This window comes from Amblyraja radiata, chromosome 33 (assembly GCF_010909765.2).
Source record: "Amblyraja radiata isolate CabotCenter1 chromosome 33, sAmbRad1.1.pri, whole genome shotgun sequence".
NCBI classification, from domain to species: domain Eukaryota; kingdom Metazoa; phylum Chordata; class Chondrichthyes; order Rajiformes; family Rajidae; genus Amblyraja; species Amblyraja radiata.
Window position 1 is genome coordinate 12,457,127 of NC_045988.1, and position 27,329 is coordinate 12,484,455.

The window sequence follows — 27,329 nt, forward strand, 5'->3', positions numbered from 1 at the left end:
TTCCTAAAAACAGTGGCTGCATCTCTGTAGGACATGGATAGGTGGTGTTTCGGATCAAGAAGTCTGAAGATAGGCTTGTTATTCCAGATTCCAGTACCTGCAGGCGCTGAAGAGGGTCTTGACTCAAGACGCCACCTGTCCATGTTCTCCAGGGATGCTGCCTGACCCGCTGAGTTACTCCAGCCCTTTGTGTCATTTTGTGTATTAACCAGCATCCGCAGTTCTTTGTTTCTAGTTATCTCCACTGTAACTTGGTGCAACTTTAAGTGCCCTTTATGGGCGACTATTTGCATACCTTGGATATGTCCGCAAATAATTTGACTGCGACTTGTCACATGTGACAATGAAGTATTCATTCATTCATTCACGTGGCAATAATAATCTAAACTAAATAAGAGTTGATGAAGGGTCTCGACCCGAAACGTCACCTATTCCTTTCTCCAGAGACGTTGCCTGGCCCGCTGAGTTACTCCAACATTTTGTGTCTATCTTGTTCAACTAAATAAGAGTAGGACTTTGGTATATAGAAATAGAGGACATCGGTTTAAGGTGAATGGGGGAAGATTTAATAGGAATCTGAGGGGTTTATTTTTTCCACACAAAGGGTGGTGGGTGCATGGATCGAGCTGCCAGAGGAGGTAGTTGAGGCAGGGACTATTGCAATGTTTGAGAAACTATTAGACAGGTACATGGATAGGACGGGTTTGGAAGGATATGGGCCAAACGCAGGCAGGTGGGACTAGTGCACATGGGACATGTTGGCGGGTGTGGGCAAGTTGGGCCGAATTGCCTGTTTCCCCCTATATGATTCTGTTGCCTGACCCGCTGAGTTACTCCAACATTTTGTGTCTATCTTCTTAAACTAAGTGAGATTGGGACTCTGCGTCTGTGTGCCGGGACTTACAGCAGCTGGTGATGTTTCTCCATCCTTGCATCAACACGCCCTGCGCCTGGCAGGTGCTGCCGTAGTTCTGCAGCCACTTACAGGCCGTCTCCCTGTTGCCGCGGTCGATGCACGAGTCGAAGATGCAGTTGTGGTAGAAGAAGGTGGGGTTGACTCTCCCGTGGCAGCGGTTGAACAGGTTGTCCTTGGACACGATCAGAGCGCAGAGCTGCTGCGTTTGGAGGGGGAGGCTGAGCACCCGGTCGCACGAAGGGCAGCCCCGGCTGCAGCCTGGTTGGCAGAAGGATGTGCCACCGACTGCCCAGCTGCTCACAAACTCCAGCAAGCTGCCGGCCGGCTCGCCGCTGGGCGTCTGTAGCTCATCATCCGGCTCGCCGTTAAACTGGCCGCACAGACCCCGCGTGGCGTTGGAGAAGGCTCGGGGCACGGTCACCGCCAGCAGCGTGTCCCAGTCGTACATCACCTTGAGCCCGAAGTCAGTCTCCAGCACCATGTAGAAGCCGAACGAGTAGAGGTTGACCTGACCTCCGCCCAGTCGCAGGGGCAGGTAGAGGCGCTCCTCATTGACCTGGGGAGAGGGGGAAAGGTCCATCAAGACCAGAGACTGCCGGTACCCACATCCCTCCATGATCACACCCACCCACTTCATATAAGAACAATTGTTATTGTTTGGCAGGAGGAACAGTAACTATGAGACACAAGAATCTGGAGCTACAAGCGATCTTCAGACACCTCAACCCAAGACGTCACCCATACATGTTCTCCAAGGATGCTGCCTGACCTGCTGAGTTACTCCAACACTTTGTCCTTTGTGTATTAACCAGCACCTGCAGTTCCTTGTTTCTGCAACAAGAGATCTGCTGAAGAAGGGTTTCGGCCCGAAACGTTGCCTATTTTCTTCGCTCCATAGATGCTGCTGCACCCGCTGAGTTTCTCCAGCAATTTTGTCTACCTTCGATTTTCCAGCATCTGCAGTTCCTTCTTAAACGATCTGCTGAAGGAATTCAGCGGGTCAAGCAGCATCTGAGGAGGGGAAGGAATTATCGAGACACTGCACCAGAACTGAATGTTTTCCTGTGCTCACCCAAGACCAAGGTGTTTTCCTGTGCTAGTTCTATTTGACCCACTTCCCTCGAAACCTTCTCTAACCATGGACCTATCGAAATGTATTTTGAACATTGTAATTACATCACGTGTTGCAAGGTGACAGATCAGTCCATTCTCTGTCTCCTCCGCTACCTGGGTGAGGTCCAACGCATACCAGGGTACCAGCCGCTTAGACTCGTTCAATTGCCGGTAACCCTTAGCTCCTGTGTTCCTCTCGCTCCCGGTCCTCCCATATTTTATCCCTTTGCCATTCCCGATTCCAGCCCTTCCCGATCTGGGACCAACCTTAATTCACCAGCCACACCCACATCCGAAATAAGTGTTTTTTTCAATTAGTTCATGCGTCCACAATGTCACCTCTCCTGACAATGTCCCCACTTCGCTGACCAGCTGTATCGCTGACCCGCGATCTTATGCTTCTTCCAGTCATGAACACCGCTTAAAAGTCCCTCAAACTCTCCCCTCCCTCTTGCATTTGCCCCTGGCCATGGCTCTCCTCTTCCCCCACCACCCCCCAGCCCCCACCCCCCTCGCTCACCATCACTGTGTGCTTGTAGCTCTTGGACACGCTGATGTTGTAACCGTACACTGTGATCTCCACCTCCCGCAGCCACAGGGCGAGCGACGTGTTGCGCTCTTCATTCCTGGCCTGGATCAGGTAGTGGGGCAGGTGAGGGGTGTCGGCGGCCACCGTGCTGACGACGTGGCTACAGGTGCTCTGCAGCTCGTAGCCCAGCGTGTCGAAGGTGTAGTAGTGGCTGTATCCGGACACGATGCACAGCGCCTCGGCGCGGACCAGGCAGTGGAACAGCCCGTCCTGCTCGGAGCAGAAGTGGTCGGCGCGGCAGGGGCCGCTCTCGCAGTAAACCGCGTTGTCCGTGCCGTTGCAGAAGCAGCGCGTTTGGCACTCGCTGTCTGCCCAGAAGGTCTCATTGCTCGCCACCTCGGAGCCTTCGTAGACGCAGCCACACTCGTTCGTGGCGATGCAGCGGCCGCCTTTCAGAGCGAAGCCTGGGTCACACTGGCAGCCTTCCACACAGGGCAGGTGGCAGTCGGCATCGTGCCGCATGGACTGGCAGGTGAGCGGGCACGCCGTGGTGCACTCGGCAAAGTGGCTGTTCTCGGGACATGGCAACGCTGAGACACAAGAGACCACTGGTTAATTAGGATCCCGTCTCCTGCTACCTTCCTTTAAAGATAGACACAAAATATTGGAGCAACTCGGCGGGCCAGGCAGCATCTCTGGAGAAAGAGGAATAGGTGACGTTTCGGATCGGAACCCCTTTTCACAAAGAAAGAACGAAGAAAGATCTTTCGGTCTGAAGAAGGGTTCCGACCCGAAACGTCACCTATCCATGTTCTCCAGAGATGCTGCTTGCCCACTGAATTACTCCAGCAATTTGTGTCTATCTTCGGTATAAACCAGCATCTGCAGTTCCTTCCTACACTTTCCTTTGAAGAGTCGGCGGGTGGACGCACAGCCCAGTGTCCGCTCCGCAAATTGAGAGCCTTTGGCGGAGACGCAATTCCCGAACCCCACCCTCCCGACCACCCCCTCCCATCACCACCCCCTTCCCCCATCACATTTATCTCTCCCCATGGCTTTAGATTTCACTCTTCCTCCTTATTTACTTATCGGACACACTTTTGTCTCATTTCCATCTTTAGCATATTCACCTTCCACATATACCCATCTACCAGTCGCATCCCACTCACCTGTATCCACCTATCACTCGCCGTGTCTGAAGCAGGGTACCAACCCAAAACGTCATGTATCCATGTTCTCCAGCGATGCTGCCTGGCCCACTGAGTTACTCCAGCATTGTGTGTCTTTGTCCCACTCGCCAGATTCTCTCCTGTCCACCCCCCCCCCTCCTTCCCAGTTTTCTTCCCCCAATTATAATCAGTCTGAAGAAGGGCCCTGACCCCAAATATAGTCTGGCTGTTCAGTCCACAGATGCTGTCTGAACTGCCAAGTAAATCCAGTCCTTTATGTTTTTACCATTATATAAACCTTAGCTGGGGTGGAGAAATGACAGAAAACTATGGAAGCCCTGTTGTTTTGGCAGCTGGGGGTTATCCCTTTCACTGCCTTTGTCCCTTCATGGTGTACAACCCGGGTGAAGCAGAGATTGTGAAGATTGCACTAGTACTTACCCTTCATCACAGAAAAGCAATAGATCAAGTGCAAGCTGATAGTTTGCTCAGAAATAACATTACACCCCCACCTGACAACAACCAAACCCACCATCACTCTAAATACAGCAACCTCAAATCGACTTGGAGGATGAAACACTGATGATTAGGATCAGGATACAGCCCCAAACCATCCTGAACAGGCTGGACCAGTGCATTATTGCTGGACCCAATGTGGACCAGTGCAGTAGAGCTGTACACAATGTGGACCAGTGTGGTTCAGCTGGATACAATGTAGACTGGTGGGGCTGAGCTGGATACACTGTGTGATAAAGGTGGGGGTATTGCAGGGCCCATTCTGAATCCAAATAATTGATCAGAACATAAACCTGACCCAAACCCAGCAGACATGGGCTGAACGATCTGTACTGAGACATCCTTCCCTACATAAACTTAATGGATCTTATCAACTGAAGCTTTCAAGACAGTGATCAATGGACTTTTATTTGGTGTCAGTGATATGGTGTACGGAATGCTTGAGTGGGTCCAGAAGATTAAATAGACTCCTGTCCCTTTGAGTTTGTGTCTTCCTTTTCATGCCAGTTGAATACCGGGCAGATTGAATTTCGAGGCAAATCTTCCAGTCCTGTATCCAAATCTAACCTTCTGGACTTTCACAAATCATGTGACTTTCGGTTGGTGGATATTTTGCCAAACAGGGAATTAATTATCATTAACTGGGTCAAACTAACTCTGTTTTTAACCAGAATGCTGCCTGGATTAGAGGGCATTAGCTGCAAGGGTATATTGGACAAACTGGGAGTGTTGCTAGGGGTGATGGTGGTGGCAGACACGTGGTGTTGGAGAGGTTTTTAGATAGGCACCTGGATATGCGGGGAACGAAGGGCTGTGGATTGTGTGCAGGCAGATGAGACGAGTTTATTTTGGCATCATGTTTGACATCATAGTTTGACATCATTGTGAGCTTGGTGCAGAAGAAGGCCCCAATCAATAACCCGTGCCTGCCTTCTCCTCACATCCCTTGATTCCACTAGCCACTAGAGCTCTATCGAACTCTCTCTTAAATCCATCCAGTGATTTGGCCTCCACTGCCCTCTGTGGCAGGGAATTCTACAAATTCACAACTCTCTGGGTGAAAAAGTTTTTTCTCACCTCAGCCTTAAATGGCCTCCCCTTTATTCTAAGACTGTGGCCCCTGGTTCTGGACTCGCCTAACATTGGGAACATTTTTCATGCATCTAGCTTGTCCAGTCCTTTTATAATTTTATATGTTTCTATAAGATCCCCCCTTATCCTTCTAAAGTCCAGTGAATACAAGCCTAGTCTTTTCAATCTTTCTTCATATGACAGTCCCGCCATCCCAGGGATCAATCTCGTCAACCTACGCTGCACTGCCTCAATTACAAGGATGTCCTTCCTCAAATTAGGAGACCAAAACTGTACACAATACTCCAGATGTGGTCTTACCAGAGCCCTATACAACTGCAGAAGAACCTCTCTACTATACTGAAATCCTCTTGTTATGAAGGCCAACATTCCATTAGCTTTCTTCACTGCCTGCTGCACCTGCACGCCAACTTTCAGTGACTGGTGTACAAGGACACACAGGTCTCGCTGTACCTCCCCCTTACCTAACCCAACCCCATTGAGATAATAATCTGCCCCCTTGTTTTTGCCACCAAAGTGGATAACCTCACATTTATCTATATTATACTGCATCTGCCACACATCTGCCCGCACACTCAACCTGTCCAGGTCACCCTGCAACCTCCTAACATCCTCTTCACAGTTCACACTTGCCACCCAGCTTTGTGTCATCCGCAAACTTGCTAGTGTTGCTCCTAATTCCCTCTTCCAAATCATCAATTATTAATGGTAAACAGTTGCTGCCCCAACACCGAGCCTTGCCTGCCATTCTGAAAAGGACCCGTTCACTCCTACTCTATAGTATAGTTGAAGCTAACAATGAGGAAGATCTTTGCTGACCTTTATATCAAAGAGTTGAGGTGTAAGGGCAAGGAAGACCTGTGCAATTATTTGCAGTAATAGGTAGTTTTAGGAGCATGGAATTAAAATCACAAACAGAAGCTCGCAATCAGACACACTGCACAATGGGAGAAGAAAACAGTGAAAGTCGAAGACAGGTTCAAGCCCAAGCACTTTGTACTTCAATTATATAAATGAGGTAAATCCACACTTAACACACTACATCTTCACACACATTTATCACAGCTTGCAAAATGGCAACTATTCAACTGCAGTAGGCAGAGTCCTTCAGGAAAGAGTGGCACAATGAATGCTGACCATCAATGGAAGGGTAATTATTGTGACTGAGCTCATTGAAAAAACACATTATCCTTATGCACCACTTACACCTCATCCTATGATCCCTTCTGACTTACAAGCTGAAGATTGTGTAAACATCGTTGCCCCTCTCACTTCCCAATCCTATACTGTGGCTCGCATTTATAGCAAGAAACTAGAACCTCAGAAGGTGATCCTGGAAAACAAACCATGAAAGAAGCATGTAGGTGACCTGCTATCACGGAAAGAGGAAAGGGGAGACCCCGGCACCAGGCCGCTGCCCATAAGGTCACACACTAGGCTTCAGATCGTCACACTGAATGCCCAGCCTGCAGAATACTCATGGTCAGTCAGCTTTCCCACAGTGAACGTGCAGCTCTGAGTATGATCAAATAATTTGGGTAACTAATCTAGTAGGTCGTTGACAGTGTGAATTAATGTAGTAATCCAAGTACAAGAATTCTACCAAATCAAAATAGGATTCATGCTTCAAAGGCAAGAATATAGACTAGAACAACAACACTGATAAGAGGTCATTAAGGAATAGGAGTAGAATTAGACCATTCGGTCCATCAAGTCTATTCCGCCATTCAATCATGGCTGATCTATCTCTCCCTCCTAACTCCAATCTCCTGCCTTCTCCCCATAACCTCCTCCTCCCCATAAGAGGTGCAGAATGATTCACACTGGTACATATTGGGTTGTGGAAGGTACATTGTTACTTGCACTGGATACAACATTGAACTCAGAGTGTTAACTGGAACAATACTACTGCCAATGGACATGGTATGGCAAAACTCACAGAGCATGGGACTGTACAATGCTATCAAAATGGATGCAGCATGGTACAAGACCACAGACTCTGGGTATCACTGTTACCCACAGTGAGCACGGGATGATCTAGTGACACCGTTACTGGTTGCATGCTGATATTATAAGATGTATACCATGGCACAGTCACTGGATGAACAGGTGTGAACAATGCTACTATAAACCCTGGACAGTGCAATGATACAGTGACTAGGTATTAGACGGAACACAATTTCTGCAGAATTACTTACGACAAAAGCCGCTGCTTCTCCAGTTAGCCAGCATGACGTCAGCACCAGTGCAGGCATCTGCATAGGCCTGCAGGGAGCTGCAAAGTGCAGATATGTTCCCGCCATTTAAACACATGGTGTAGAGACAACTTCTGAAGAAGGGAGATGAGTTGACAGCTTCATGGCAGCTGAGGAAAGAACTGTTATTGGGATCATTGATTATCCCACATAAAGAGGTTCCTTGATACAGGATCAAATCCTCATTAGTGCACACGGTATAAAGCTCTTCACACTGTCCATTGCATGTCATATCATCTGCAAATGTCTTCCAATTATCCACAAACTCTGCAGTGTTCTCCGTCACTTTCCCATTTGCTTTCCGGAAATCATCAGTGGGATTCCCATTGAAATATCCACAGAGGCCACAGGTGTTGTTATAGTAGGCAGTGGACAGCATGACATTTATTCGATCTTCACTCGTGTACAGGATTTGCAGACTGTTGTATAGTTCCACCATGGTGTAATTCCCGTTCCTGTAGATCTTCAGTTTTCCAGACGAATGCATGAATGGCAAGGAAATTGCTAAAGCATTCACCTGGCAAGAGATCATGCGTTACACTCCAGTAACTGGCAGATACTCATGCTCAACACAGTGAAACTGATTTCTTGATCACAAACTTACTTTGAATGCTCACTGAAGCTCTGATACTACTCATTTTAAAATTATTGGATGATTTTTAATCTGAGACCCCCTCCTCCTCCAATTGAATCCCCATGTATAATTTATTGATTGCAGTATATAGACCTTCCAGTTCCATTAGTCCCAGCTTGCTGGTATATCCTTCAGGATATAACAACCTTTTTAAAACCCCTTAATGTAACATTTTGATATAACACTTGACTTACTCTAGCATTCCTATTGTCTCTTTACTGTTATACATCATGATAAAGATTTCAAAGTGCTGCTCTGATATTCCCTTTACAACGTAATCCACCTTCACTAAAACATTCGGGTCGTAGAGTATCTCATACTTCACACTGTCAACTCTGCTATAGCCAATGTAACATTGCCCTGTCCCACGGTGCGAGTTCATTCCAAGAGCTCTCCCGAGTTTAAAAACAATCAACTCGTGGTAAGCATGGAGAATGAACGTAGCGGGTACGTCGGGGCTCGGGGACGTCTCTTAGCGCTAACGGCAGATACTCGGGAAGACTAGCTAAAGGCAGGTAAGCACAGGAAGACTCGAGAAGATTTTTCAACATGATGAAAAATGTCCATGAGAGCCCCGAGTACCGGCGAGTGGCCATTACCATAAATCTCCGAGTTCGAAAAGGAATAGTTTACACCGAAGATAGATCAAAATGCTGGAGGAACTCAACGGGACAGGCAGCATCTCTAGATGGATGAAAGGAATGGGTGACGTTTCGGGTCGAGACCCATCTTCTATCCAGAGATGCCTTCTTCAATCAGCTGAGTTAGTCCAGCATTTTGTGTCCATCCTCGTCACTTGCAACGTGATGATTGTCAGGCATAGATCGATCAGAGAGGGTTATGTTGTGAATGACACCGAAGAACTTGCGATGACTACAAGATGGGTTGCCATCACTGAGTGCTTGCCGAAGTGTTATCGCGGCGAGGACCGAGGATTGTACCAGATTGTGTTAACATGGAAACAGAAACATAGAAAATAGGTGCAGGAGTAGGCCATTCGGCCCTTCGAGCCTGCACCGCCATTCAATATGATCATGGCTGATCATCCAACTCAGTATCCCATCCCTGCCTTCTCTCCATACCTCCTGATCACTTTAGCCACAAGGGCCACATCTAACTCCCTCTTAAATATAGCCAATGAACTGGCCTCAACTACCTCCTGTGGCAGATAATTCCACAGATTCACCACTCTGTGTAAAAAATGATTTTCTCATCTCGGTCCTAAAATACTTCCCTCTTATCCTTAAACTGTGACCCCTAGTTCTGGACTTCCCCAACATCGGGAATAATCTTCCTGCATCTAGCCTGTCCAACCCCTTAAGAATTTTGTAAGTTTCTATAAGATCCCCTCTTAATCTTCTAAATTCTAGCGTGTACAAGCCGAGTCCATAACGGTACAATAACGGTTCACAGTATTCTGTTACAGGTTACCGGGGCGAGAGGGGGCGAATGTGCAGCGTTTATGCTGAGGGTTGAAGTTGTATCAGAGTCACAGTGATGTAGTTATGCCCTCAGCCTTACACTGAGATTATATCAGCCTCCCATTCTGAAGATATAGGATATTTTAGACTATTAGCATCATGAATAAGGAAGTATTTTTGTGAGAGAAAGAGGCACATCGGAATATTCCAATAATAGACAATAGGTGCAGGAGTAGGCCATTCGGCCCTTCGAGCCAGCACCGCCATTCAATGTGATCATGGCTGATCATCCCCAATCAGTACCCCGTTCCTGCCTTCTCCCCATATCCCCTGACTCCGCTATTTTTAAGATCCCTATCTAGCTCTCTCTTGAAAGCATCCAGAGAACCTGCCTCCACCGCCCTCTGAGGCAGAGAATTCCACAGACTCACCACTCTCTGTGAGAATATAATAATTGTGAAGTATGTCTTACCTTGATAACGTTGTCTTACCTTGATAACGTTGTCACTGCCATCAATTTTTACTTCATAGTCAGGGAATTTTATAGTCAGCGATTTTATCGAAGAACCGTTCACCATTTTATTTCTCCCGAGTTTGATTTCGAAGTGAGACAGGTTGTAGCTGTTTGCTCCACAAACCTTGAGCAAGGTGTAGGCATACTCGTCGCGGAAATCGAGGGAGGCGCCGTCGAAAGTCTGCAGCCCGTTGCTGCGTGACACTGTGCAGACAGCGGCTCGCCTGGGGTAGCAACCCAACAACCCGTGTTCCACCAGACAAAACTCCCCTTCCGAACACGTCTCGTTCGTGCACGCAACCTCTCCGTGAACCTCACACAGGCAACGCACTGTGCAGTCGGCCGTTGCCCAGAACTTGGTTTGCAAGTCGTAGTAGCGCCCCTGGAACTCGCAGCCGCACCCGTCCAGCCGCACACAGCGATTCCCACTCAGCACATGGTCCTCGTCACACTGGCAGCCCTCGGTGCAGGGCCTGGAGCAGTACAGAGGCGAGATCAGGTCAGTGCAGGTAGCTGGACAACTGCTGGTGCACACCTCGTAGTGACTCCACTCCGGACACGGCAAGGCTACGCGAGAGGCACAATGAGACGGTTAATTCTTCCAAAGTCAGTGACCCCCGCGATCGCCTCCCCCATTAAATTGTGCAAACCTTATCACGGCGGTCAGCCTATTGGGATTTTCCCGACGGAAAAATAAAATTACACCACAACGTGTATAATCAATGTGTGTAGGGAGGTACTGCATATGCTGGTTTACACCGAAGATGCTGGAGTAACTCTGTGGGCCAGGCAACATCTCTGGAGAAATGGAATAGGTGACGTTTCGGGTCGAGGCCCTTCTGCAGACTGAGAGCCGAGGAAAAGGAAACTAGTCTCAAAAGGTACAGAGCAGAGGACTTCTGAGAGACACCTGTGTGGAAAGTTGAATCATTTGAGCGAATAGGGTGGAGCAGGGTGGTGGGGGCTAGGAGAATTTGGTACACGAGGTAGGCTGAGGGGTTGTGCAGATACTGATAGCTCGACTATATCCTGTGATGTGGGTACATAGGTCGAGTGAAGGAAGGGAGAGGCAGAGATGGGAACATGTGGGAGCAAAGTGGAAGCTGGCAGCAAATGTAGTGCACTCTTCGCCTTCGATAACCCCCAACTAGTCACCCATGTGAGGGTCGGGGCCCGAGTGGAATTAAAACAAAACAGAACATGGGAAATAGATTGGAGCTGAAAATAGAGATCAAAAAGTCAAATATGAAAGGGAAGGCTGCGAACAAGGACATTGGCATCAATGTCCTTGTCCTAGATAACTGAAAGTTTAGGAAAAGTGAGTCAACGTCAGAGCACCGTTTGTGGGTGTCCATGTGAGATGGTACTTTTCTCCTGCGTCTCGCACTATTTCACCGCCGTTCAACAAGGCACCAGTTTGAGCTTTGCCCAACTCCCCATTAATGGACGGTAAGGTCTCCACCCAAGTCTCGGCAAAGACTGCAACCATTGCAACACGACCCTCGCATTCTGGCCCAGCGGGAACTAAAAAAGCATTAGGATGCACCAACAAGGGGAGGGACTGGGTGGGATGTTTCACGGTCTGATGGTGAACACAGAGTGCTGGAGTAACTCAGCGGGTCAGGCAGCATCCCTGGAGAACATGGATGGGTGGCGTTTCGGCTCGGGACCCTTCTTCGGGACTCCAGTGTGAAGAAGGGTCCTGACCCGAGGCGTCACCCATCCATGTTCTCCAGAGATGCCGCCTGACCAACAGAGTTATTACCAGCACCATGTGTCCAGTTTCGATATAAACCACCACCTGCACGTGTTTCAGGGTCTCCTTACCGCAGAAGGTGCGGGAGCGCCAGGCTCCGATGGTGATGCCCACGGCCTGGCAGGTGAGGGCATAGCCTTGGATGGCCTGGCACAGAGTGGTGATGTTGTCCCGGTTGGCGCACATGTCGTACACACAGCTGATGACGAAGCTGGTGGGGTCCAACACGGCTCGGCAGTCGCGGAACGGCCCGTCGGTCTTGTTCATGATGCCGCAGTAGTCGGCTGTGTAGTAGAAGGTCTCTGTGTGCGGGTCGCACACGCTGCAGTTGTCCCCGCAACCGTGCTGACAGTACCAGTCCGGGTCGGCCGCCTTCCATCCGTTGCCCAGCTCCGCCAGCGACTCGGATGGGCTTCCTCCTGGGAGCATGTTGTCATCGGCCGGGTTGTTGTTGAAGTTCCCGCAGAGACCGCACGTGTTATTCAGGAAGGAACTGGGCAACGAGATGGAAGCGTAATGTTCCCCGTCGAATGTTAGCAGCAAACCGAAATCCGTCTCCACCGCCGTGGCCACTCCGCTCTGATAAATCTTGATCGCCCCCATCTCCAGATGCACGGGCAACGTGGCGAGCAGCCCATCCACCTGAAGCACAGCGAACGGGAGGTCATCTCTCCGACCACCACCAACATTTACAGCTTAGAGTGCTGGAGTAACTCAGCGGGCCACACAGCATCTGTAGAGGGACAATTCAGGTCCGAACCTTTCTCCAGACTGCCTATCCATCCAGGACGTCGCCTATCCATCTCCTCTGTAGTTGCTGCTTGACCCGCTGAGTTACTCCAGCACTTTATATTTTGCCCAAAATTCCAGCATCTGCAGTTTGTTGTGTCAGCAATCAAGTGTCCCTTATTTCTCTCATCCCCACTCCAACTTTTTATAAAGCTGAAACGCGAGTCTTTACTCAATGTGGAAGCAAAGAACTACAGATGCTGGTTTATACCAAAGATAGCCACAAAGTGCTGGAGTAACTCAGCCGATTAGGCAGCATCTCTGGAGAAAGAGGATAGGTGACGTTTCAGGTCGGATGCCTGACCCGCTGAGTTACTCCAGCACTTTGTGTCGATCTTTACTCAACGACCCATCCGATGAAGGAAAGCACAACACACGCCTTCTTTAACACTGTCTACTTGGTTTGCCACTGTCATGGACCTATGGACTTGCACAGCTCTATATTCAGTCAAATCTACCCCCCTTTCCCTTACTTCAAAGAAATTGTCTTCTCTTACATAATCTTGAAATCGTGACCCCTCGTCCCCAAATCGGAAATGGAACTCCATATTTGTCTTGAAGCATTGATTCTCTCCCCACAGAAGTTGCCTGGCCTATCCCAGTGCTTTCTCTTTTCGTTTCAGATTTCCAGCATCTGCAGGGTTAATTTTTCTTCATCCCTAGAACTATCCTGGAAATTCTCCTCTGCAACCTCTCATGGCCCTTCAGTTCCTTCCTAACACGTGGTGGCCGGGTCTCAATGCAACCAAAATATAAAATTAAAACTGAAAATGCTGGAGGTCAGATACAATCTGTGGACAGAAAACAGGGACGCTCGGTACAGAAAGCCTGCTTAACAGACCTTTATATATGCTCAGTATTATCCCCCTCTTTTGTACTAGATGCTTCTATTTATAAAGCCAGGGGTCCATGTGCTCTACAAACTACATCTTGACATCTTTGAAGATCTTTAGAAATAAAAGTATTTCTGTACCTGCAACTTATTGAGATTTTCCTCATTGACCATTTGCCATTTCCAAGTCCTTCTGCTACAACTGCACCACCTTGCATCTCCCTATTTAAATTCCACCTGCCACTTGTTTGACTATTCTGGCCTCATGTGTTCAATATTCAGTCCATTGGTATTTTCCATTTTCCAGGCAATCGGTGGCAGAGTTTGAAATCTCCGTCTATTCCTACATCCAAGTCATTCAGAGAGACAACAACAACCTATGGTGCAAGCACTAAACCTGGGGAACAGCCATGCAGTCTGAAAATCAACCATTTAGCATGTTACTGTTCTTGATCCTTCAACTGACTTCTTATCCAAACTTATCCTATCCTATTCAATGAGCCCCTAATGTTATTAGTTAGAATTGTCTTTGTTTTACCTCGCCTGACCTTTAACAAACCATGTCCATTCCACCCCTCAAGTATCTAGCTAATCACGTTTTCCAACGCTCATTCTTCTGTGCAATGGCATCACAAGTGTCATCAGCAAACTCATCATGCCTCTAATGCTGAAATTCAGATTGTTCATGCGGATGATGAACACCAAGGGTCCTGACACCAACCCACTGGACACAGGCTACCAATAACATCAACAATTCTTGACCTTATGACTTCCGTCATCAAGCAAACTTTGGATCCATTTTATTAAATTGCTCTGGATCCCATGGGCTTTATGTGTTGTCCAGGTCTCCCACATGGGACCTCAGTAAAGGATTTCCACCTGATCCCCTGCCAACGCAATGGGTCACTGAATACAGAAGATTGGTCATTGGTTTCCTGTGGTAAGGAGTTCCTGCACTCCGTGAAACCAGGCTTAAGTACAACACCAAAAAATGCTGGAAATCAGAAACGATGAAAGATCATTGACCCGATTGTTTCTCTCTCCACGGAGGCTAACTGGCTAGATATTTTGTTTCCAGCATTATGCTTTTTAATTTCAGGGTTCCAAGAATTGTCGTTTTTATTGTGTAATGTAATTAACATGAATTAGGTGCATGACAAGAAAACTCATTAATTTGAAAAAACAAAGACATTTTTTCCCCTCTCTACAGATACTGCCTGACATCTGCCAATAATCCTCATTGCCTTGGGACGGCATCATTATTGTCTGGAAGGAAATAGGCAACGTTTCGGGCCGAAACCCTTAAGGGTTTCGGCCCGAAACGTTGCCCATTTCCTTCGCTCCATAGATGCTGCTGCACCCGCTGAGTTTCTCCAGCATTTCTGTGTACCTTCGATTTTCCAGCATCTGCAGTTCCTTCTTAAACCATTATTGTCTCGCCCTTTGCCGAGCAGCAAAGCAAACTCACCAGGACTTGGCCCGAGTTTCCCCTGGGAATGACGATGCTGTGAGCGTACACATCCAGTCTGATGTTCCTCAGCCACGATACAGCGGTCCCCACCCGGTTTTCGTTCTTGGACTCGATGCTGAAACTGGGCAGATTCTCCAACTCCCAGCAGGGCTTGGCGAGGATGTACGAGCACGTTCCCTGGAAATGGTACAGGAACCCATCGAAGGTGTGGTAGTGAGGGTCTCCAAACACCACACACGAGGCAGTCTGGGTGGGGACGCAGCGGTAAACCCCGTCCACGGAGTGGCACTGCTCGAACTGCCCGCAAGACAGGTTCTGACAATGAATGGCGTTACCCAAGTCCAGGCAGCGGCACTTGATTTGGCATTTATCATCCATCCAAAACACATCCCCGCGACGGAAAAACTGACCTGGAACAGAGGGCGCCAGTCAGAACAATGTTGCACATCTATTTTCAGGCTTCTGGATGAATGGTCCTAATCATATCTACCCCTTTGCAGACATTGGGCATTGTCTATGGAACTGATGCGCTACAATGCTGAGAATGAGATCCTGCTGGTAGCCATATCTTCTGGTAGACACAAAATGCTGGAGTAACTCAGCGGGTGAGGCAGCATCTCTGGAGGAAAGTAACGGACGACATTTCGGGTCGAGACCCTTCTTCAGACCTCGAAACGCCTCCTGTTCCTTTTCTCCAGAAATGCTGCCTCACCCGCGGAGTTACTCCAGCATTTTGTGCCTACCTTCAATTCCAATCAGCATCTATATAACCATATAACAATTACAGCATGGAAACAGGCCATCTCGGCCCTTCTAGTCCGTGCCGAACACTTACTCTCACCTAGTCCCATCTACCTGCACTCAGACCATAACCCTCCATTCATTTCCCGTCCATATACCTATCCAATTTATTTTTAAATGATAAAATCGAACCTGCCTCCACCACTTCCACCGGAAGCTCATTCCACACAGCTACCACTCTCTGAGTAAATAAGTTCCCCCTCATGTTACCCCTAAACCTTTGTCCCTTACTTCTCAAATCATGTTTGAATCTTCCCTACTCTCAATGGAAAAAGCTTATCCACGTCAACTCTGTCTATCCCTCTCATAATTTTAAAGACCTTTATCAAGTCTTAACCTTAACCTTCTGCGCTCCAAAGAATAAAGAACTATCTTGTTCAACCTTTCTCTGTAACTTAGGTGCTGAAACCCAGACAACATTCTAGTAAATATATTCTAGCTTCTATGTTTAAATCTAGCATCTGCAGTTCTTTCTTGCTCCATATCTTCTCCTTTGCTCAGTCTGTCGTACTTGAGTTGGTATATATTGTACTAATGTGCAGTATTATCTGATTGAATAATAATGCAAAACGAAGCTTTTCACTGTACCTCGATACATATGACAATTATAAACCTAAACCAAGATGGACCCGGTTACTGGGTCAGTTGGTGTGTAGTGTAGAGTTAGAGACTTTGAGTTTAGAGATAGAGTAGGGAAACAGGTCTTTCAGTCCATCGAGTCCACTCGGACCATCGATAACCCGTTCACACGTTAGACCATTTTCTCACCCACCCTCTATATTTTTCAGCGGCCAATTAATCTACAAAGCCACTTGCCAACGTGTGTTTGTTCAGAACCAGTCAAAAGGAGAACATGTAAACTCCACATAGCCAGCACCCCAGGTCAGAATCGAACCTGCTTCTCTGATGTTGTGAGGCAGCAGCTCTATCAGCTGCGTCACTGTACCGGGGATGGTTCTATGCACCATCTCCACGGATGCTGAACCCGTTCACAGACCTGGGGGGGTGGGCTCTGGAAAATGTGAACCAAGTTGCAGGATTAGGCACTAGCAGGGCGAAACATAGCGTGGTGACGCCTCATACGTTCCCAGGTCAGGACACGGCGAACAATGGGATGGCCACTCAGTCCGGGGCGACAGGCCTTCCACACACGGTGGCGAAGGGAGATCTGGAATACGGTTGAGGCAGGTGTAACCCCACCGTGTTTTGTTTTCCATGTTTGTGAGGTTACATTTGTGACACTTGCAAAAACTGCAAATGTAGTTGAGGGCCCAATGCCATTGCTGAACCCGTTATATTTTCTATCATTTAGCACATTCTCTACAACATAGAAGGAAGCCATTCGGCCCATTGACTCTAAACATATTCTCAGTGCGATCCCAGCAGTCTGAACACCCTGTTATTTCCCGTTTGGTGAGGGATTCAAACTATTGGGATCGCACTGAGAACCAGTTTAGAGTCAATGGGCCGAATGGCTTCGTTCTATATTGTAGGGATATATATTGTCCCTCGCTGGAGGTATTACCACGAATCAGCGACCCCCACGCTCACCGTTCAGGCTGCAGCCACTCGATGGGTCAATCGCCTCCCCGTCTATCTTAAAGATCCAGCGGCCGGGGAAGTTCACGTTGCTGGTTTGTTCGATGTTCAGCATCTCAGTGCTCCGAGAGGTTGGCAGGCTGAAAAAGTGACTGAGGTCCCCGCCGTTGAACCCCGTCTGTGCATCGCGGGAGGGGAGAGAGGGATGGTTATTTTTTTTTTTTTAAAGACACAACGTACTGGAGTAACTCAGGGATCAGGCGGCATCTCTGGAAAACATGGATAGGTGACATTTCGGGCGGGGACCCTTCTTTAGATCGTGTCACACACACACGCGAGCGATAAGCAACAATTGATCTCAGGTTAAGATAAATTAACTGAGAGACGCACAAAATAATGTGTAGAAAGGAACTGCAGATGCTGGCGTATACCAAAGATAGAGACAAAATGCTGGAGTAACTCAGCGGGTCAGGCAGCGTCTCCGGTGATGCTGTCTGGCCCGCTGTGTTACTCCGGCACTGTGTCTAAAGTGACAAAGTGAAAATGAGATAAAATACTGCCAGCTTCACTGCCAGGCTGCATTTGGAGTAGTGCGAGCATTTTAGGTCGCCCCTTTACAGGAAGGATGCGAAGGCGTTGGAAAGGCTGCAGATGAGGTGCCTGCATTACGGGGTATTAGCTGCAGGGGAGGTTGGACAGAATTGGATTGTTTTCCATGCAATGCAGGAGACTGCGGAGAGACCTGATAGAAGGCCAGTGTATAGAAGTATATACAGTGTATAGTGGATAGAAGTGATGTATGTTCAAGAGAGTCCAAGCGAACAGCACGTCTCTTTAACCCTCTCTTATTTGTTGTTGCCCGATTTGTATTGGAATTTGTATTGTATTGGATTTGTATTGTATTGGATTTGTATTGGAACTCAGCTATACCAATTTAACTCAAAACTCTGCCACCCATTTTCTTGTTATCATATTCAAAAATGTTACCGCTCATTTTGAAAGGATCGGAAGCAATTCAGAGCCGACTAGGAAATGGGAAGATCTGACCTGTGCTGCTGAGCCACCAACACCAGTCAGAGGGTCGCCTCCACTTGCAGTCCCTGTCGTCCAGGAAATATCAGCGTAGTTAAACATGGCAAAGGAATTCCTTTCATCTGTCACCAGCACACACTGAAAGGTGTTCATCTGTAGAGCGGGGATGACAGGGTTAGAGAGAAGTAACATGCTCACACAATCCAACCTTGGTGAAGGCTGATGAGAACAGGTGAAATGAAAGCAGACATAGACCAGTCCCTTGTACTTACTCCCCCGTTTAATAAGATCTTTATTGATCTAGCTATAGGGCTCTTAACGATAGGGGATATGGGGAGAAGGCAGGAATTGTGGATGATCAGCCATGAACACATTGAATGGCGGTGCGGGCTCGAAGGGTCGAAGGGCCGAATGGCCTACTCCTGCGCCTATTGTCCATTGTCCCATTGATATTTCCCTGCACTCACCCCCTTTCCCTGTGTTCCTCTGCTATCTGCAAACCTCACACTTTTTGAAATGAATGCACTTGGCAACCAGTCCCCCTCAGTCCTCTTGGGTGAAAAATTCCGGAGATATTGCAAAGCTTGTGATTTATCGTCACGTACCACACGGCGTTAACCACAAGAATTGGTCAATGAATAATGTCGAAAAGGAGCACCAACCTCATCCTGGAACAAGAAAGAGAGTTGACGCTTGTCCGGGGGTTTGGGCAGTAGGTGGCATTAAGCTGCTGAGGGGAACTGGTATGAAAGTGACCAAAACAATATGTACAAATGCACTAAATTAACAATGTCAGTAACACAACCGCACGAGGAAGAAACCCCAGCCCCGTATGTATACCATGGGAATGATAGTGCAGGGCGGCGGCTCAATCTGATACCGGTGGGGTTCAGTCTCCCAGAGCGAGCAAAGCTTATCTTCGCCAGTGAAACAGTTGATTGGGAACTCAAATAGTTAGCAAGATCCCCCGTGGGATGAACCCCCTCTTATACAGGTTTGCCTCCTCCCCAACATAGTTACTTGGCCTGCCACATGGGTTAACTGCCTTCCTACCTACAGGGGTACATTCCTCCCGCCCCACTGCTCACCTCAATCCATTGAACTTCTTGAAAGAGTTAATATCCCACTCATCAGGTGCATCCACCTGCACTCACATGGGTAACGCTCCCACCAAAGGGTTGACCGCCCGTGGAGTAACTGCAACCCTTGGTTATCCCACTAATGCTTGCATTACCCCCCATTCACTGCTGAAAGAACTACGCCTTTGTGTGAAAAAAATCTGTGTCTGACTACCGTAAATGAAATTCAAATGGCAGAGACCAGAAACCAAATCAAACACAGAAAATGTTGGAAACACTCAACAAGCAAGGCAGCATTAGTGGAGAGAAAAACAAAGATCCTTTGCCAGAGGTGACCCATTGACTCAATGACAGACACGGGAAACTACACATGCATCTTGAGCCAAACAAAAACTGCTGGAGGAACTTAATGGGCCAGACAGCATCGATGGAGGAAAAAGGGCAAATGGGATTTGGGGTTGGGACCCTTCTTCAGACTGGAGAATTGTTGCCTGTGTCGAAAGGAACCGCAGATGCTTGTATATACCGAAGATAAACGCATTGCTGGAATAGCTCAGGCCACATCTCTGGAGATAAAGGACGGGAACTGTTTCGGGTCGGGTCTGAAGAAGGTCCTCAAGCGGAAACGTCACCCATCCTTTATTTCCCCCAGAGATGTTGCCTGACCCGCCGAGTTACCCCAACACTTTGTGTCTATCTTCGAAATGTTGTTGTGTTTAATCCCTCCACATATGCTGCCTGGTCTGCTGAGTTTCTCTGCGAACTCTGCTTCTCTTTCCACAGATGCCGCCCAACCTGGCGAACGTTCCCTGCATTGTTCTGCCGGGCCGAGTGGCCGTTACCGGGGTGGTCGAGCTGCCTCCATAGAAAGTGACCTTTTCCCAGGTGGCGATGAACACCCATGTGGCCGAGAAGGAAGCCTGGTCCTTGAAGTTCTTTCTGATGTCCTTGGTGACTCTTTGCAAGATGCTCTGCTCAACGCTCTCCCTGTAATACACATTTCCTTTGATCCCGTTGTGGACATCAGCCCAGAAAGGAGCAATGAACGAGCGACCATCGGATAGAGGGAAGACCTCGGGAGTGAACTGACTGACTTGCACGTTGAAGGATAGCACCCCATTGTTATTCACCTGGTGGACAGGATACAGAATTCATTAAACACATTCTCTTTGGACAAGAACTTCAGTTATACATCACTCGGCTCAACGGAGTTGTCCGCTCCGATCGATTAAACCCAATATCCCACTTAACATGTCATGAGTTTGATTAAAATCTTCCAAAGGGCTTTGAAAACATTTAATGCACACAACACTTTAGCAGTGATGTGGAAGAGGCGCATCCGCCACATACTCACGTGAAGCGACCTCTGCCCAACTGCGAAAAATGGGAAGGTGATTAGTAGCGAAATTTCAGGGGATCCCCCGTCATCCACCTTCGGGGTTTCGCTGTCCAGGTTCCCGATCCCAAACGGGTACAACAGGTCTAAGCACAACGCTGGAAAAGAGAGAGAGAGGTTCATGGCAGGAGCGAACATTAATGCTCAAAGCACTAGGCAACTTCGCCAATAACACTGACCTCCAGTGCAGGCCATGGTGAGAATGCTGTAGATGCCCACGAGAAGAGAACCGGGACTCATGATCCTGCAACAGAACATAGGTGGATGTTATGCCTGCTTCGGTATCAAAATAATTACTGTGCACAACACCAAACCCTTTTAGATAGACACAAAATGCTGGAGTAACTCAGCGGGACTGGTAGCATATCTGGAGAAAAGGAATAGGTGGACTTTCGGGTCCAGACCCTTCTTCAGCCTTGAATAAGGTATCAAGAAGGATCTCGATCCAAAACGTCACATACTCTGGAGTCAAAACGTTACCTATTCCTTTTCTCCAGAGATGCTGCCTGTCAGAGTTGCACCCGCTGAGTTTCTCCAGCATTTTTGTGTACCTTCGATTTTCCAGCATCTACAGTTCCTTCTTAGTTACTCCAGTATTTTGTGTCTATCTTCGGTGTATACCAGCATCTGCAGATCCTTCCTACCTAGTAAACCGTTTGATGTCCTCCTGCTCTCTCCCGCTCTGTCCCATCATGGATCTGAACTCACTTTCCCCTTGGATAGCGCTCACTTCCTGCTCTTTTCCATTCCATCTAGTCAGGTTCATTTCCTGGTTCCTATTGCAGTTGGGCTTGAGAGCAGGCACCATCCTTCATTCCCTTTTCAATACATCCAACTCTTCGGCAGTTTTTGTCAAGTGCCATTCAGCCAAACTGCTTTTCCTGCTAAGATCTGTGAATGTGTGGTTATATCCCTTATCGTGTACCCAATCCATTCTTCTCCCAAGATCAGCCTGTGAACATATTATTGTATTCATAGCACACAATCCCTTCCAAAACTCAGAATTCCCCAGTGTTCAGCATTACCACAGTAGGCATTGCCTTTGCTTGAACGCATTCCTATTTTTCTGATTTAAATGCAGTAATCTTGTGATCAGCTTCCACAGTCCCGACCCAAAACGTCACCTATCCATTTTCTCCAAAGGTGCTGGCTGACCTGTTGAGTTACTCAGGCATTTTGTGTCAATCTTTGGTACAAACCAGTATCTGCAGTGCATGTTATTACATTCCACATACGTGCTGTACCAGCTCCCTTTGGGTCTTGATCCATCCATGTCTGTATGCCATTAACCTGCTTTAAGACAGCCGCATTCCTATGTCATTATGAGTTACATCTTCAACTCCTTCAATTACATTATTCATCAGTAGTTTGGTGTTGTTTATTGTTATCATCACATGTACCAGGATACAGTGAAAAGCTTTTGATAGTGTGCTATTTAGTAAAATAAAATACCATATACGAATATAATCAAGGTGTCCACAGTTCAAAGATAACGGATAAAGGATACAATGTTTTGAGCAAAGATAACATTTTGTGAAAGGTTGTATCTTTAGAGGATCAGCTTCCATTGATGCTTTCTCCTTGTGACTGCGTGGGTTTCTTCCAGGTGCTCTGGGTTTGTTCCACATCCCGTTTAGGTTAATTGACCTCTGTAAATTGCCCCTTCTCTGTAGGGTGTGGACTAAAAGTGGGATAATGTAGCACAAAAATGAACAAGTAATTGATGGTCAAAGTGGGCTGAAGGGTCTGTTCCATGCTGTATCTTTAATCAATTTGCATAAAGAAAAATTATTGAAACATATGGAGGAAAACTGTCAATGATTTCTCAACAGATTAAGTGGAAAGGAATTGGATGGGGAAGGTAAAGAGGAAATCTCAGGGGAGATGTTCTTTATTATTGTCACATATACAGAGGTACAGTGAAAAGCTTTATGTTGCATGCTATCCAGTCAGCAAAAAGGCCGTACATTATTACAATCAAGCCATCCACAGTTTACCGATACATATTGAAGGGAATAATGTTTAGTGCAATGTAAAGTCCAGTAAAGTCAGATTAATGATAGTTTGAAGGCTCCAATGAGGTAGGTGGTTGGTCAGAACTGCTCTCTAGTGGTGGTTCAGTTGCCTGCAGGCATGTGTTTTCAAACATTTGGACCTCCTGCCTAATGTGAGAGGGGAGAAGAGGGAATGACTGGGGTGAGACATGTCCCTGATTATGCTGACTGCCTTGCCGAACCATTGTGAAGTGTAGATGGAGTGGAAGGGAGAATGGCTTGATGGTCTGGGCTATGTCCAATTTGCAATTGGACTCAGCAATTTCTTGCGGCCTTGGAAGGAGCTGTTCCCAAACCATGCTGTGATGAATCACGATAAAATGCTGTCTACGGTGGATCTGCAGAAGTTGGAGATGATTGTTGAGGACATGCCAAACTTCTTAAGCCTTCTAAGGAAGTAGAGGCATTGGTGTTCTTTTGTGACCATTGCTTCGATATGGCCAGTCCAGGACAAATTGCTGGTAATGTTTAATCCTAAGGACATGAAGCTTTGAACATCTCTACTTTGGCACATGGTGCAGTAGTCCAAGGTTAGTTACCATGTGATTCATTGTTGTCATTGCCACTAAAGTGGCACCAGAGTGTGCAGTGGGTATGAGGAAGATTGATAACATAAACAAACAGAATTAGGCCATTCAGCCCATTGTGTCTGCTCTGCCATTTGATCATAGCTTTTCTAGGTTTTCCTCTCAACACCATATTCCTGTCCTCTCCCCGTAACCTTTGATACTCTTACTAATCAAGAACCTATCAATCTCAACTTTAAAAATACCCAATGACTTGGCCTCCACTGTTGTATGTGGCAATGAATTCCACAGATTCACCACCCTCTGGCTAAAGAAATTCCTACTTATCTCCATTCTGAAGGTACCTCCTTTTAATCTGAGACTGTGCCCTCTGGTCCTAGACTCTCCCACTGTCATGGAATAGTTAAAAACAACAGCCTCGAAAAATGTTGGAACTCGATTTAAAATAACGTAATAAACTTTCTGCATCATTAAACACTGTAGAAATTGTGGGGTAGAAAACAACAGCAGGGGTTTTGGCAACAATCTTCCAAATATTCTCAGATATGGAAGTTATAAGTCTGGGAGACCGAAAATGTAGCAAACCTGTCCTAAATCAAAAAGAGCAATAAACTACATTGTCTATGATCAGTGGTTCAAGAAAGGAAAAAAAATATTGCTTGTCTGGCAAGACATGGGTTGTTAGTGCAATAGTATAAATTAGCAAGGCAATATATTTAAAAATACGAATAAGGTGAGATCATACAATGCTAAACTTAGAATTACTTAGGGATTCAACTACAGAGATATTTAAATATGAAAGGTCAACCTGATCTTCTGCAAATCAAAATGATAATGTACATGAGCACATTAAACCAGCACAAATTATTGGATAGAATACCCCAAAGGTCTATTTAATGGTGTTGTGTTATGTTTGGAGCAAAAAAGGTCATTGGCTCATAACACAGCAAGTAAAGGAAAATCTTATAAGTACATCTTGTTTAAGTAAATTAGGAATGCAGTATCATCAATGAGACTGTGGAGTAAGGAGCGGTTTGCTGCTATGGACTGGCACTGGGGTATATGGATCATTTCATTGTGAATTAGCAGGACTCGGGTACATTCTCATTCATGTTCACTAGGACTTGGGCAACTGAAGTATCTCATTTCAGTTTATTGGAACGAGACACACAAAGAATCTTTCCTCGGGTTCATTGGGACTGGGGTACATGGACTATCTTTCTCCTTTATACACTGATGGGTCATTAGTCAATTAATTTGAATCACTTTAAGATGCTAACAAAAACATAAGAACGTTACCTTCAGCTACAACTTTAGCCAGAAAAATTGCTGGCAAAACTAGTTTTGAAATTGGAATCACCAATCATGAAAAGGAAAATAAACACATGTTTGGAACAAATCAAGAAAGTCTTTTAGGAAAGGAAACGTGAAACAGTGCTAAGTGGCTGATACATTCTCAGAATTGAGGTATGCTGCTGCTCCATAAATACCTTCTGATACTTTTATTCACATATCCCGACTCAGAACCAACAACTTCCTATTGTTCAACAGTTTAAAGAGTGCACTGAATAGCTATTTGCACGAGATGATGCCACAGATGATGGGTCAATGGCATCACATATTGACCACATATTGACCAAAGTATATGGACCAGAGTAAACCTGACTTCCAAGTTGGGGATGTGTGGACCATCTCTTTGCAAATCACGGAGATTTACACAGACCATATTACCTCTATCACTGGGATGAGAAATATGGGTCGGCTGACTGCTGCTTACAGGTGTTGGGGTATATGGACCATCTCACTGGGAATTAGTAGGACTTGGGTATATTCACATCCCGGTTCATTGGGTGATTGGAGCATGTCATTTCAATATATTGGGATGGAATATGAACAATCTCTCCACTGTTCTTCCTTTCTCCTGTCTAACTAGTACAGGTACATGGTTTAATTAATTCCTACTTATTGGGATTGGAGTTTTGGACCATATCACTTATACAACCACAAATGCACAGAATGGTTACAGCACAGAAGGTGGCCATTTGATATATCGAGTCCATATTGGCTGTACAAGAATAATCCAACTTGTCAAATACTACCACCTCTTCCCATTGCCCACATATACTTCGTATCTATGCAGTTCTCTTTTGAACACTGCAGTGGGATCAATCCCAGGCACTGCGCTCCAAATTCTAACCTCTATCATTTGTGACTTCTCTTCTTTTACATCACTGTATTTGTCTCCAGTTTCTTGACCCTTCTGCCAAAGGCAACAGTTTTTTCTCTGTCCACAGTAACACCCATCATAATTGTAAATATTTTTTATCAGATACCAAGATCATAAGACCTAGGATTAGAATTAGGCCATTCAGCCTATCGTGTCTACTCTGCCATTCAATCATGGCAGACCTATTTTCCCCTCTCAACCCCATTTCCCTGCCTTTTCCTTGTAACAGCATGTTTTTCTGCAAGACCAACTTGGAGAACAATCACAGCCTCTCCAGCCTCTCCACATAATGGAAATCTCTCATCATTCCATTCATTTCAGCGTTTTTTTCTGCGCCTTCTCCAAAGGGACATATTTCCAAATATATGGTTTCCAAAAATAGAAGAAATTTACCGGGTATACTTGGACTTTAGATATTTTAATATCTTCCAGCTTTCTTCCAACCAGTCAGTCTGAATAAGTGTTCCGTCTCTTACCCATTGGAGGGAAGGGTTGCTTGCCCGCTGAGTTAAGAAACATCCTTTCACTCAACACTCTTCTGTTAGTTGGCTAGTTTACTATCCATATCGCCACATATTACTAACTTTATTCCATCGGCTTGAATCTTGAAGAGAAGCCAATTGCGTTAAGTCTTGTGTGCTGTCATATCCCGGCGAGGTAGACGTGATATGACAGTACAGTGCGGTACTTTCGCAAATGCCTCTCGGAAGTCCATTTACCACAACACCTGCATCATTAATTTAATTGGGCACAGGTTGCCTATCAGCAATTTGCACTTGTCTAAGCGGCTGAGGTTAACGGGGAATGGGAATTCGAGCATTTTCATAATGGTTCAATGGGCATAAATTCCCATCTGGTCTGGTAACTATCAGAGCGCGTTGGGATGTTGAGCTCCGGTTTCTCACGCCAACATTGTGAAGTGGAACTACGATTAGGTGAGTGTTTTGGGAATCACCTTAACGCCTTTCAGGTACTTTATGCAACCTGACGAAGGGACTCCAGCTTTCTGTGTCTATCTACAGATTGACGTTTGGTCTACAACGTTGGAAAAAAATGATGGAAGCCGAAAGATCCGCGCAGTCGAGTGGGTGAAAGGCGACTTGACTTCACCTGGAAGTCCAGATGCCAGGTTTGAATCGGAGGCGAGGACTGGGACAGAGGAACATACCTGATCTCAGCCTCGGCGCATGTCCTGCAGCGTGGAAGCATCCGCTGTAGTGGCACGGGGGGTGAAACTGGAACAGACAGAGTTTAAATTCGAACAATTTAACTAATTATTCCAGATTGCCAAATGCGCCCCCGAAGCCAGAAGGCTAGGCGCCACAATAGAAAGCTTCCTTTCAGTTTGATTGTGAGCTGACGACACGGTCGGCGCTGGTGACTTTCAGGCAGGTTTGGATGAGGGTCTGGGTCGTAACGCGAGCTCCCGGGCCTCGATCAACGTTTTTTTTTTCGCAAACAAAAGCATTCCCTTTTTTCCCCCTCAGTCTGGCTCTGGTTTCTTCATTTGCATTCCCCGCTGTCAGAAATTGGTGGCGGAAATTCCATCTTGATTAAATAATTGGCGATAAGGGCGAATTGGTTCCCAGGAGGAGAGAGGATTCACAACAGAAGACTTCAAACTAAGGGAGATATAGTTTCCATTGGCAGGAAAGAGTATCTCTGCA

At 46.7% G+C, this 27,329-nt stretch overlaps 1 protein-coding gene across 1 annotated transcript in view; it reads right to left on the bottom strand.

The window, feature by feature from the left end:
• Positions 1 to 27,042, bottom strand: part of tecta (tectorin alpha) — a 47,416-nt gene extending 20,374 nt beyond the window's left edge. The window contains exons 1-12 of the mRNA XM_033049618.1: positions 26,831 to 27,042; positions 21,034 to 21,098; positions 20,813 to 20,952; positions 20,301 to 20,588; positions 18,395 to 18,532; positions 17,360 to 17,525; positions 15,005 to 15,417; positions 11,987 to 12,557; positions 10,137 to 10,726; positions 7,534 to 8,107; positions 2,550 to 3,148; positions 905 to 1,472 (exon numbers count right to left, since the gene is read on the bottom strand). Coding sequence (XP_032905509.1) covers positions 905 to 1,472; positions 2,550 to 3,148; positions 7,534 to 8,107; positions 10,137 to 10,726; positions 11,987 to 12,557; positions 15,005 to 15,417; positions 17,360 to 17,525; positions 18,395 to 18,532; positions 20,301 to 20,588; positions 20,813 to 20,952; positions 21,034 to 21,098; positions 26,831 to 26,871 — 4,153 coding nt within the window. The 5' untranslated portion in view covers positions 26,872 to 27,042. The remainder of the gene's footprint in view (positions 1 to 904; positions 1,473 to 2,549; positions 3,149 to 7,533; positions 8,108 to 10,136; positions 10,727 to 11,986; positions 12,558 to 15,004; positions 15,418 to 17,359; positions 17,526 to 18,394; positions 18,533 to 20,300; positions 20,589 to 20,812; positions 20,953 to 21,033; positions 21,099 to 26,830) is intronic.
• Between the last annotated feature and the right edge of the window lie 287 nt (positions 27,043 to 27,329).